The sequence below is a fragment of the Pleurodeles waltl genome, chromosome 6 (assembly GCF_031143425.1).
Source record: "Pleurodeles waltl isolate 20211129_DDA chromosome 6, aPleWal1.hap1.20221129, whole genome shotgun sequence".
NCBI classification, from domain to species: domain Eukaryota; kingdom Metazoa; phylum Chordata; class Amphibia; order Caudata; family Salamandridae; genus Pleurodeles; species Pleurodeles waltl.
In genome coordinates, this window is record NC_090445.1 from 1,202,199,759 (window position 1) to 1,202,212,048 (window position 12,290).

Consider the following 12,290-nt stretch of genomic DNA (forward strand, 5'->3'; position numbering starts at 1 on the left):
ATACAGGTTCAAGAGTGTCCAGTTCAGTTTCGAGTAATCTTATGGTTTATTGCAAAGAAAGAGGAAGGACTATGCTGCAAGGGACAATTATATGGACAGGTTACTGGTGATTGGTGGACTGGAACTACTGTGTTTATGGGAAATGTAGTTCTTTTGTTTTGTTAAATTTCATTGGCTGCTGAGTTTTGGCAGTAAAGAGAGAGAAAAGCATAATCCTCGCCTCCGTGTCCTTAATAGAATTGAAAATTCTTGACGCGATAGCTAGAATTTTTTTTATCCATGTTATGAATCATATTTAGATTAAATAGTTCCTCGTGGGACTAAAACTCTTTATTTTAAGTCTAGATTTGGAACCTTTTTCTTAACAGTTTCACTTGAAGTGGGAGAGTGGATTGGCCAACCTCAGATTGTGCAAGGCTTATGGTAATGGGAAGGAAAATACTGAAGATGTCTTGTTTTTTTGTCCTATCTATACAACGGCAAAAAGAGAATTGATATGTACTCTTTGTGGTAATTTGAGGTTTCAACATTATGAGCTAGCCTTACAGGTACTCATGTCTGATACAACTACTGTAATTGTGTCTGGCATTAGTACATTTTTATTTTCAGTATGGACACATTGGAAACTATTGAAGCTAACCTATTAATTGATAGATTATAATTGTATGTAACCCATCTGATATATTGCATATTTTGCACACTATATAATAGCTTAGTTTTATGAATTGTATTTTCTTGTTGAGGTTTTATGGGATATTACCCCGAAATATACATTTACTACTACTACAACACAAAAAATGTCCCAGACAAAAAAGAAATCCTTATCCCCACCCTGTTTGAAATATATTTATATATTAAGGGATGTTTGCCATACTACCGACAAAAGCACTTCCCCAGTCCAGTAACTGGGGACATTAACACTTTCTCTGTGGACATTTTCTAATTCTTAGTCCCAAATTATCAGAAAATTGAAATTAGTAGCGGAAGGTGATCAACTAAATTTGAAATAGTGTATGAAACTGTGGTGCGCCGCGTAAGCTGTTGTTTTTGTAAAACACTTTTTTGTTTTGCTCTAAATTATGCAGAGGCATATCTAGATATGAAAGCTCTTTTGCTTTATTAATTCTGATTATCTGTAAGTGTGTTGTTGTGTCGTCAAAAGTCCTGAGCCTTCCCATAGACCTCAAGGTCTAAGTCTCCTTATCTGGTGTTTACGAGTTAAAATAATGTGTTACGGGCAATTTCTATGAGAGTCTCCAAATTACTCGTTCAATTCAACGGAAAGCTTTAGTTGGATCTCCCTTTTAAAGCCTAGGGGCCCGTTTAATATTTGAAAAGGTCGAGCTTACTGTAGCACCCTATTGCCATTACAACGTTCACTCTCACAGACGGAGCTTTAACACAATTCCGTGCCTTAGGCTCAGTAACCGGATCCATCAATAAACAACACACTTCCTGTCTACACTTGGGACCGCATTCTTTTGTTTGTTTGAGGAGGGCTGAAACTACGAGGTGAATTAAACGTTTAGATAAATGTTTAAGTTCAAGCAATACGTTTTTTCTAAATGAGCTCAACAAAACGTGATTGGAGGTAAGCGTCGGAGTGAAACTACGGTGCTCCTCCCCAACTCTTTGTAGAGGTGAGTCGAGGTGTGTGGCCTGCTAATTTACCGGAGGATAATGTATCTCACTGACAGAGTAGGCGAGTAGGGGGTTAGCTTCTAACAAACCCCAATCCGTGTATACAGGTGGTTGGGAGGGTGGAGGCTCTGCCCCCCCCTAAAGCCGGGAACGGACACTTTCCCCTTGCCCTCTCGGATGACAAACATATTCAGACCAGCCCAGGACCTGAGTCGGTTACCTAGGCAGCCATGTAAACTGATCCTCCCAGGCCGCCTTGGGGCGCACACTTGTTCCTCCTCCTCTCAGTAGGCATCGACGGCTCACGAGGACTTCCCAAAAAACACACCCGCCGGGCTGCTAAGTGAAAGATGAAGGACTGGCATTTACGGCAGTAGTTCGCTCCCTGCGGTGCTATTTAGTCACCTCCCGCGTTCAGCCACTGTAGGCGCAATGCCGCTGCCCCCGCGGGTGCGGCTGGCCCCCAACTCTCTAGCCTTGGTGCTCTGCCCTTCGAAACGCGGGCTCACGGAGCCAGGCGGCCCAGAGGTGTTAAGGCTTTTTCAGGAGGCTAATGGCCGCTCTTTCTGGGACCCGCGGCTGGTGGCTGCCGTGAACCGAGTATTTTTTCAAGGTTGGCTGCGAGGCGCCGTGCTGCTCGTACTGGGCGAAAGCGGAGACTTGGAGGAGCTAAAAGAAGCGTGGGCCAGGAGGGCACTCAGGGCTCCCAGGGGCTACAGCATCAGGGCTGTCGGTAAGTATTATGTTCTGTTGTAATCCTATTTATTTAACAGTGCGCGTGCTTTGACGCTAAGGGCATGGGGGCTTAATCTGTTTAATGGGCGGGGGAGATGTTGGCCTGGTTCGTTGACCTGTTTGCAACTGAAAGCATTTGGAGGTTCAGCTGCTGGTGCACAAACATGCATGTGGACGCAGATGAGTACCTTCCGTTCCATGCTGAAAATTCCATAAATTCAATTCAGTCATGTTGGTAACATTCGGAGAAGGACCAAATCCATTCTGGTGGCGACAATGAGTTACTCCAGTCCATTCTATTACTCTGCCGAGCAGTAGGTGATGGTTAGCTAATCCTTGCCCTAGATTGTAGAAAAGTCGAAGAAGCTAAGAGTTGTATAGTTGTTTTCTACTTAGGAGAACAGAAGCTTATTGAGGTTATCCGTGTTGGTTTCATTTCTCTTGGATGGTTTGAATTTTAGTGGAGACCATGACAAATGAGAAGTAGTTGATCGTACTCTTATAACTGTTTTAAACCGCCGCCTTTGTGTGATCATACTCGAGTAGGTTGGAAAATTGACTCCGCTTTCATTTCTGAGTGAGAATGGAAGATGTATGAGACAACTTTACCCTGCATATTTTGGACTATTTTTACTCTTGATCTTAAAATCTGACGTTCTTACGCTAATGGAAGCTTTGCGACTTTTTACTTGTTTTCGTCCAGATATTGGTGTGGCTACAAGGGTATACAGACATATTGGCTGCATACAGTAACAGCATGACTATCACTCCATCCAACCATTAGGTTATTATAAGGGGTTGGCTGCAAGTCCTGTGGCCAACCCCTGCCCGCACGGCCTTTGGCCATGTTTGACGCAGGGTTAGGTGGTTATAGGGGGTTGACCTTAAGGCCTGGCCGCGGACAATGCCCTGCGGCCAACCGCCATAGAGCAGAGCCTTTGGCCGTGCACGGCGGTAGTTGGATTAACGTATAATAATTACATTTACTTTGTTAAAAAAAAATAGAAATTCACTGAAAAAATCAAAGGTTAATGGGACGTTATAGTTGGGAAATTTAAAGTGCTTTCAAAAACGAAGGTCAGATGTCGGGCTGTGCCTTCCAAGGAAGTTTAGTTCTCCGACTTAAAAGTGAGAGGATTTATGTGACAATCGTGCTCGGTACTGGGGTGTGCTGGAGGAAGGCTATACAATGTTATTTTTTTTCTATCACACAACAAAATGTAAATGTCTGTAAATGAACTGTGCAAATATTCCAGAATCTATCAGCACAAATTAATACACATTTTTTATTATTTCTGAAGTGTGGTAGAAACAAATATTTTAATAAGATCAAAACAAATCAATACACTAGGTAATGCCATTTCAACACATTGTTTGCGCACTGTATAATTTTATGAGTAAAACTGTATGTATGTGCAATCTTGATGGTTGTTTCAAATGAAGATGTGTTGTCTGTAATGGTAGTCCGCTACCACACCCTTTATTCCACAATACTCTACACCCCTCTAAGCTACAGCACTCTGCTGCTCTACGCCACTCCACACCACTCTCAAATAAAGTTGATTGCGTGATTGATAAAAGCCTTTGCAATCTGACAAAACATTCAATGTGATATCTGGCTTAAGTGCAAGAACAGACTCATGATAAAATCCTATAAAGTGTTTATGTGCCAATATATAAAAAGGTGTAAAATATATAATCATATTAAAAAGCCATTATCATTTCACATTAAAACATGACCAGGGTGCAGTATTGTCTACAGAGTGCTGATGTACCAGGGAGAGGGGGCTGAATTTATAGGGGACTGGAGGGAGGAACAAACATAGGGCCTCATTAAGACCCTGGCTGTCTTCTGACTGCCAGGGTTAATGTGGTGGTATTACCGCCAACAGGCTGGTGGTACATACCACCACAATATGAGATTGGCGGGTTGGCTGCAGCCAACCCACCACATCTCAGTATGAGCCACTGGGCTGGAGGTGTCTATCTTCAGCCCAGCGGCAGACATAATACCTCCTATGGCATTATGAGCCTGCCTACCACCATGATTTTCGTGGCATTAGCAACACCACGAAAACCATGGCGGTAGGCCCTACCAGTGACAGGGAATTCCTTCCCTGTCACCAGTAGGCAGCTTCCCCAGACACTCACCTGATGCCCCCCACCCCTGATCCACTCACTCACCCCCCCCAGCTCCATACACGCACACACCCGCAGACATGCACACATCATCCCCCACCACAGTCACAGTGCATCTCACCCCACACCCCCCTCCCCGCATACACATACACAGACACACACACCATCGATAACCCCATTCACTTACACTGGCAAACACGCATTCATACACACACTGGAATACACGTATTCATACACGCATACTTCCAGACATACTCACACACATTCTTACACACAATCACACTGACATGCAGACAATCGCTCACTTCACCATTCTTACCATTCACTCACACATACAACCAAACACAACACACAGACGCATTCTCTCACACACACACACACACACATTCGTGAGCACACTCAGACACACTCGCAGCACCCCATCCCACCTCCCTCCCCTGTCGGACGCCCGACTTACTTGTCCAGCAAGGAGGTCATTTGTCAGGGAACGGGCGCTGCTACAAGCAGCAGCGCCCCGCCAGCAGAACACCGCCAGGCCGTATTACTGGTCATAATACGGCTGGTAGAGCTCTTCTGGCGCGGTGGTGCTGGTGTTAGCAGCACCAGCTTACTACTATCCACCGACATGAGCAATGCCGGATTTCTGCCCTTATTTTGGCGGAAGTCAGGTAGTGCTCATAATATGGCAGGCGGATGGTAGCTGTCACCGCGGCGGTAGGTGGTATTTACCGCCAATGTCATAATGAGCCCCATAGGCTAAAATCCCACAGAGCCAAATGAAACGAATAATAATAGCTCAATAAGTTTTGCTGGCAACTGAGATCTCTTCTCCTAAATGCTAAAGTTGAAGTCATGAATGGTTTTGACTTCATTCGCCATTTTCCTGTAGTTTCAGCATATGTAAAAATACTGACATGGATTTGACCAGCCTGTCATTCAAAACTGTATTTATGGATTCAGGGCAACTATGACTTCCTGCCTGCTGGATCCTACATTCAGGAGCTTAAATTGTTTGCGTAGCAAGCGTCTGCGGGGTTCTAATAATGTGGGACACAAACATAAAACATGTAGTAAAAAGTTTTCTTGTTTCTTGCTACAGAGCCTGCATTTTTCATTTGGTGGTTGGGTTGGCCACTTTGGTAGATGGTTCATTGTTGGTGAAACCCCAAACCAAAATGCCAGGAATCTTCTTTTTTTTTTTTTTCTTCTTTTTTTTGGTATACGTATAGAAATTTGCTGATAGCTGAGCTTGTTTTCCCAAGGTATAATAAGTTGATAGTTCCATTCGAACATGGGATCTTTATCATTGAGCTTCTTGGGCAGCGTGTCTGTTCAATCCCTGGCATTTATGTTCACTGCTTTTTTAAACTCATTTTTGACCTACCTCCATGGACTGTATCTCCTGGACATTAGTCAGTTAAGCAAGAATCCATAGGCTTGAGTGAGTTTGCCACTAACAGATTGTATTTTACTCTTTATTATACCGTCACGTGTGTCTGGTGCTGCTGATCTGATAGTATGACACCGCTTGATAAATGAGCTTTGCCTAGCTATTGTCTGCCAGAAAAGACCGAGCTCCATCCGAACCTTTGCAGGAGATGTGACTTTGAAAGGTGAAGAATATGCTTATACATTTTGTCAACAAAGCATTGAAAGATCTGGTGTAAGTTCCATGCATAATATCACTTCCATAAATAAGGACAGGTAAAACTTTTGTCTGCATAATTTGCAAGATTGGAACCATGCTCAGGGTTGTGGAATTCCTATTGCCCGACACCTGGGACATATTGTTTGGGGTCAAGGGCAACAAGTTTTCATGTTTATTTTGTCCATGGGACAAGTAGGCCCAAGCCCCTGTAGCACAAACCCTTTGTCTGCCAATTTACAGAGAAGGGAATTGTCTGCAGTTGAGGAAATATGTGCGTCCATATGTTAATGCTGTTCAAACTTGTAATTAAGGTTCATTAATTAAAAGCCTTTATTATTAGGATGAGCACTGTAAATAAACGTTTTAAGGTCACACTGCGCTACTGACGGTGGTTCCAGTAACAAAAAAAGTGTACACATGTTTGAAAAGTTTAACAATATGAGGCTAAGTAAAATGCTCCCATAATGCTCTCTGATCCGATGCATATGTTTTGCAGAAGCTTGTAAACAAGAGTGATGATTCTTTGCTTTCAAAATAAAAGGTTCAGAAAAAATTAAAGTAGGAAAAAAACATTTAACTACTATGAAATTTTGGTGCTTTCTTTGAAGCGTCGGTTAGAAAAATGTGTTGATGCATGTTAGTATTTCTAAAAAAATATTCCTAATGGAAAATCAATGTGACCACTTTCAACAAGATTATGGGAAGAATGAAAATAAACAAGCACTGGCAAAGCCAACCGATCCAAACATTTTTGGAGTCTTTTGGTTTCGTCACTGCATGTCTTGTTTTGACATGGCTTTTGTAACACTTTATTGTTGTGTTGCCAGGCCCTCACAATTTGAACAAACACTGGCAAAAAAAAGTTTTTGGTCTAAAAAAGCACACAGGGCGCCAGTGGCGTAACAAAGGCCCAACAGCACCTGCCCTGAGTGAGTGTGGATTTTGGGGGGGGGGGAGGAGGTCCATGTACTTTGCAGTAGGGCCTACTCCAGTTTGTTATGCCACTGATTACCACAGTGCTTCCTAGCACTGAACAAAACAACTTTGTGTGCCAATATGCTCCTTGTGGAAGAGCAGAATATGATCACTCACAGTAAAACCAGCTGAGAGAGAGAAATAGAAGTTTAACAAAAAAAATTGTCTTTAATGCCAGAACTAATTAGGGACCCAATTCTTAAAGAAACTCACAAAAGTGCACCCATGGTGTGTATATGTATATGTGTGTGTGTGTGTATATATATATATATATATATATATATATATATATATATATATATATATATATTTTTTTTTTTTTTAAATATATTTTTATTAACTTTTCACTGTTTTACATATGCAATACAGTTGGTAACAACAACAGGTTTCCGTTAGATTCACATTAGTAATCTTCAATGGTACAGTGGATTCCAACCCCCTCTAGGGCTCCCACCGCACTGCTTTTTTTTTTTTTTCCTTATTTTTTTCCCTCTAATAGTAACTTGCAGCGTTAAAGTTCCAGTGTGCTTAGTTCGCTTAAGGTTCTTAGATATTCATTCTTTCTGTGTGTGTGCCGGGAACCCAGTTTACCCGTGTGTCTACATAACAGTCTTAACTAATAATACCTATTATTTTAACGTGATGGCACTATTGTGAGTGGGCGACCTCCATTGCTGGGATGAGTCTTTTTCTTTTTCTCCCCAGAGGTCGGCCGGTGCCTCCCCAAATTCCTCGTCTCTACCCACTCAGTCTTGGATAACTGTGCCTTTGGGATGAGTCTATCTACACCCTATCGCGCGGAATTCAGTCCTCCTATATCCTTTGCTTTCCATCCCATGTGGTCCCTGGCCTCCCTCCCTGACCCTTCCACCACTAGTGCTAACTCCAACCCGCCCTGTTGCCCCGTGCCCCATATCACTGGTCATTCTGGCCCTTCCCCCTACCACCCTGCCTTCCCTTGTCAAGCTGTCCCATCCCAATAGTATTTCTTCCCAAGCCGGGGCCATAGGGGTTTGGCGCAGGCCCCTCGCCTCCTCGCTCCTCAACACTTGTAGTTCGGCTCTAGCCCATTTCATCAATTCACGCATCCACTCACCCGTTGTGGGGCGCCTGGGGGACTTCCAGCCCATCGTGATCCGTCTCCTATAAAGAACCAGTTCTAGGTCTAGAAAGCGCCCCCTCACCCTCCCGAGTGGAAGTGCACCCATGGTATATGTCTTTGAATTAGTTGCTTTCATGAATTCACAAGAACTTACAGAAGTAGACCAGAAAATCGTACTCCTAGAAAATATTTCTGAGCTGTATTTTAGCACTTGCAGATAAACGTGTGCAGACTTGCTCAGGTGAAAATCTATTGAGCGTTTACAAGTTCACTTTCCCTCCAACCACTTTTTTCCCCAACCCTGGAAGAACTTCTACTTCTGCCCTTGTCAGAAGTACATTTCCAACCTTTCTCATGATGGAAAAGATTAGAGAAGAACTGGTGAACATCCTTAAAACATGCAAGTTAGTAGGTTTGCAGACGCAAAGGCATTCCAGCCCTGGAACTATTGCTTACTACTTCCTCCAGCCCCAGTATGTAGATCTGCAGAAAGGTGGCAATATAAGGAAATTGCTATAGTAGGGATTGAAATTGCAAGTATTCGAGTCCTACTATAGTAGTAGCCCTGGCATAATCAGAGAGGCTATTATCAGAGCTCTTACATAATGAGACTGGTGCCATAATTTCATACTGCCCTACATGGCACCAAAGGGACAATTAGATTTTTTTTTTTTTACCAGACAAGTAGATTTTAGGAACAACCTGTCCCATGGGCATGTAGATATTTTGCTAAATATCACACCCCTGCCTGCTAAGGCCCCACCCTTTTTTTTTATTTTTTGCCCATAGTTTTGAGAGGATCCTGGAGGACATGTGCCTTATTTTTTATGAATTCCCCTTTCCTTCTGAAAGGACCCCTTTTTGTCTAGCCATACTCCAAGATACTTATGCTCGCTCCGACCATATGTCATTCATTACTTCTTTTCCCAAAGGTGATAAATTAAGTCTTTTCTTGGTTCACCCCTAATTTATTTGACTTTGTATATTTTAAGAGGGTGCTTCTAAGCCTGTGTAAATCCACCCTTGTGTGGTGTAGCAACACCAAGTCGTCCTCATAAAGTAGGTTAGACAGGCATTAATTTCTGTGTTTCAAAGAGCATGAGTTAATTATGTTGAGGTACCCCATAAGATCCGAAATTAAACAGATTAAAAAAGCAGAGGGGCCAGATAGCAGCTTTGCTTAAGGCCTTCTGTAGACAATATTTTCCTTAAAAGAAGGCTGCCGTCTCCTACTTTCATATGCAGCTAAGTTTCTGAATACAGAAGCTCTATTGCTCGTAGAAAATCCAGCTTAGAGTCCCAGTTTCTTAACTTTTCTCAGAGGTGCTTTCTTGAAATTCTGTCAAATGTTGTCTTGAAATCTACAAAACATGCATACAGATGCCAGTGAGTTTGATTAGGATGATCCATTAACATGGACATAGCTAGAAAATTCGAAGGGATAATCCTTTGTTCACTTGCCCAGACTTCAAGGTCAGTTAACAACTAGTTTGCAAAATATTTAGCTTTGGCTGCAATTGGTGCTATCATTCGATAATTGGCAGGTTTTGTCATATCACTGCCTTTATAAATTGGCTAGATTATCAAGCCCGACCCCCCCCCCCCAGTTAAAGGAATTTCTTGTGTCTGTAAAATATGTTTGTAAAGCATATTGAGATTTAGTCCAGCACTTGTGATCTTTTTTTATATATGACCTGGGGAAGCCTTTTTGAGCTTGGCGCACATTCAGTGCATGATTTTGTAATAATTTTCTGGGTATCTTCACTAGAGAAACTTATTGTGCATCCATGTTGCCATTAGGCACAGTTACATTTTGAGTTGTTTGATATTCACAAGCCATGGCATCGACATTGGTTTCATAATGGATGGCTTTGTATGTGTAATTAAGATTCTCATCCAGACTGCCTATACATGGCTGCTCATAAATTTTATGGTGTGATTTACTCTGCTTATTCTTGGCTGCCGAGAAGTGATTTGTTAAACGGATTGCCCAAGTCTCTTAGCTGATGTTTGCGCTGTTGGATTTTTTTCTGTCTATGCTCTTTTATGTTAATCATTTGCCAGAAGCTTGCCATATTGTTATTTTTGTGGGCGTAAATTTGCCCAGATGTTGTCATGTTTCGCTTTCTTGAGCTCCTAGAACTCTTTTTATTTTTTTTATTTTTTAAGTTTACTCATTTCATGTTTTAGTTCCATTGGAAATTGTGGATTGACTCTTACTTGCCTCACCGCCCTTTTCAGAAGCTTCTTTGAATATCTCATTGCTAGCGGCAGCTGCTGTTTTGCTAATACCGTTAAAGGATGAGCTTTGTTCCAGATTTTCCTTGGGGATCTCTTTAAGATGAATGTTTTTAGTTCCAGCCAAGTGCTTGTGGATTCACTCAGATATGAATTGTTTTTCAGGAACATAACACAATTATTGATAATATTGGGGGTTATGACTTCAACCCATCTCATTCTCTTCCGGCTTGTAGTATAAACCTCATACAGCAGGACTTTTGTCTTAAAAAGGCTTTGAATGTGTGTTAGAAGAGTAATACTTTGTGAGACTTGATAACTATTTTTGTGTTAGTCAATACGAAACTCTTTGTTATAGCTGGTTTGCTATATTTGCCAATATGTAATCCCAGTGAGACTCAGCTTTATGTTATCTGAGTCGATGCTGGTGGTTTATCATTGAGAAACCTCCAGTTAAGGACCCTCAGGCCTACTTAGGTGCAATAATCGAGGAACACTTTGTCAAGTTTATCAAGGCTCTTTATCAGTGGAAAGGTTTGAACTGGAATTTCCTCTCCTGTGTCAAGTTCTTGGAGGTCCTCCTCATCTTCCTGTATATTTAAATAGGTTCAGATTAAAACCCCCTGTTATAGTTATGCCTGCGTCAGAGTGGACAGCCTTCAATTCCATTATAACTCGACACAGCTTTTCAACCCTAATTATTTTTTACATTATTGCGAGAGGGGAGATGGTAAACAGATGTTTAAGATAATAAGGCCTGAGTTTCATTCTCCCTTCTAGAAGGACTGCAGGAAGGCCAGATTCTGATAACACAAGGGCTGGGGTTTTTATCTTTAAGGCATGGATTATATAAGCAGAGAGTACTCCTTTGGGCCAGCCATGTTGTTTTACCTTAACTGTCAGGCTGACATGTTCAGTATAATCTATTAAAGGGACAATTGTTTGGGACAAGATTCTTGAAGAGCTATGAAATAGAATTGCTGTGAGTATGTTATAAGATCAATATTGTTGCTTTTATTAATTAGACCCCGTTGTTCGATTGGCAGTTTGCTTGTGCATTTATATTCTGTGACTGGACGGTTGCTGGTCTCCTTCACTCTGCCACGCCACTCTATGCCACACCACTTTGTGCCACGCCACTCTATCTGTGCCCCTCCACTCTACACCACCCTACTCAATTTCACACTACTCTGCCCTGACACTACTCTATGCCACTCCACTCTGTGCCATTTCACTCTAGGCCAGTTTACTTTACTCTACTCTATCCTACTACATCCTATGACACTCAACTCTAGGACACTCCACGACACTCCCTACCACAACACTCTATGCAGCTTTACTCCACGCTACACCATTTCACTCTGTCCTACTCCACTCTGCATCAATTTACTGCACTCTATTCCACTTCACTCTATGACACTTTACTCCACTCTAGGCTAAGCCACCTTACTGTACAACACTCCACTCTGACACTCTACTCCACTCTGTGCCCCAGTACTGCACTTCATTCCACTCTACACCCTGCGCCACTTGACTGTATGGCACTCCACAACACTTATTAGTTTGGCGGTCCCACTGCGGGACAGCCAAACTCGTGGGGAGGAGGCCACCGCCATGGCGTTGCCCACCATGAGCATATTACAGTGTTCCAGCGCCGCCCTGGCTGAGTACAACTCAGACTGACATTGGTCCATCAGGAGCCACGTTCCCGGCAGAGACAGCGGTCCCCTTGCGGGTCCGCCTGCCAGGGTTGTAATGTGGCAGTCGGACTGCCACAGTTGCATCGGCCGACCGTCACCGTGAGGCTGGCGG

General features: G+C 42.7%; 1 protein-coding gene across 2 annotated transcripts in view; it reads left to right on the forward strand.

Annotated features, from left to right (window-relative positions):
• Positions 1–1,556: 1,556 nt before the first annotated feature.
• Positions 1,557–12,290, forward strand: part of STOX1 (storkhead box 1) — a 382,812-nt gene continuing 372,078 nt past the window's right edge. The window contains exon 1 of one of the 2 annotated variants that reach the window (XM_069240505.1): positions 1,557–1,640. Coding sequence is in view for 1 of the 2 variants with exons in the window: in XM_069240504.1 (XP_069096605.1) it covers positions 2,074–2,374 (301 nt within the window). In the remaining variant the exon portion in view is untranslated. Of the gene's footprint in view, positions 2,375–12,290 lie in introns of both variants that reach the window. The other variant, XM_069240504.1, reaches the window with a different exon arrangement.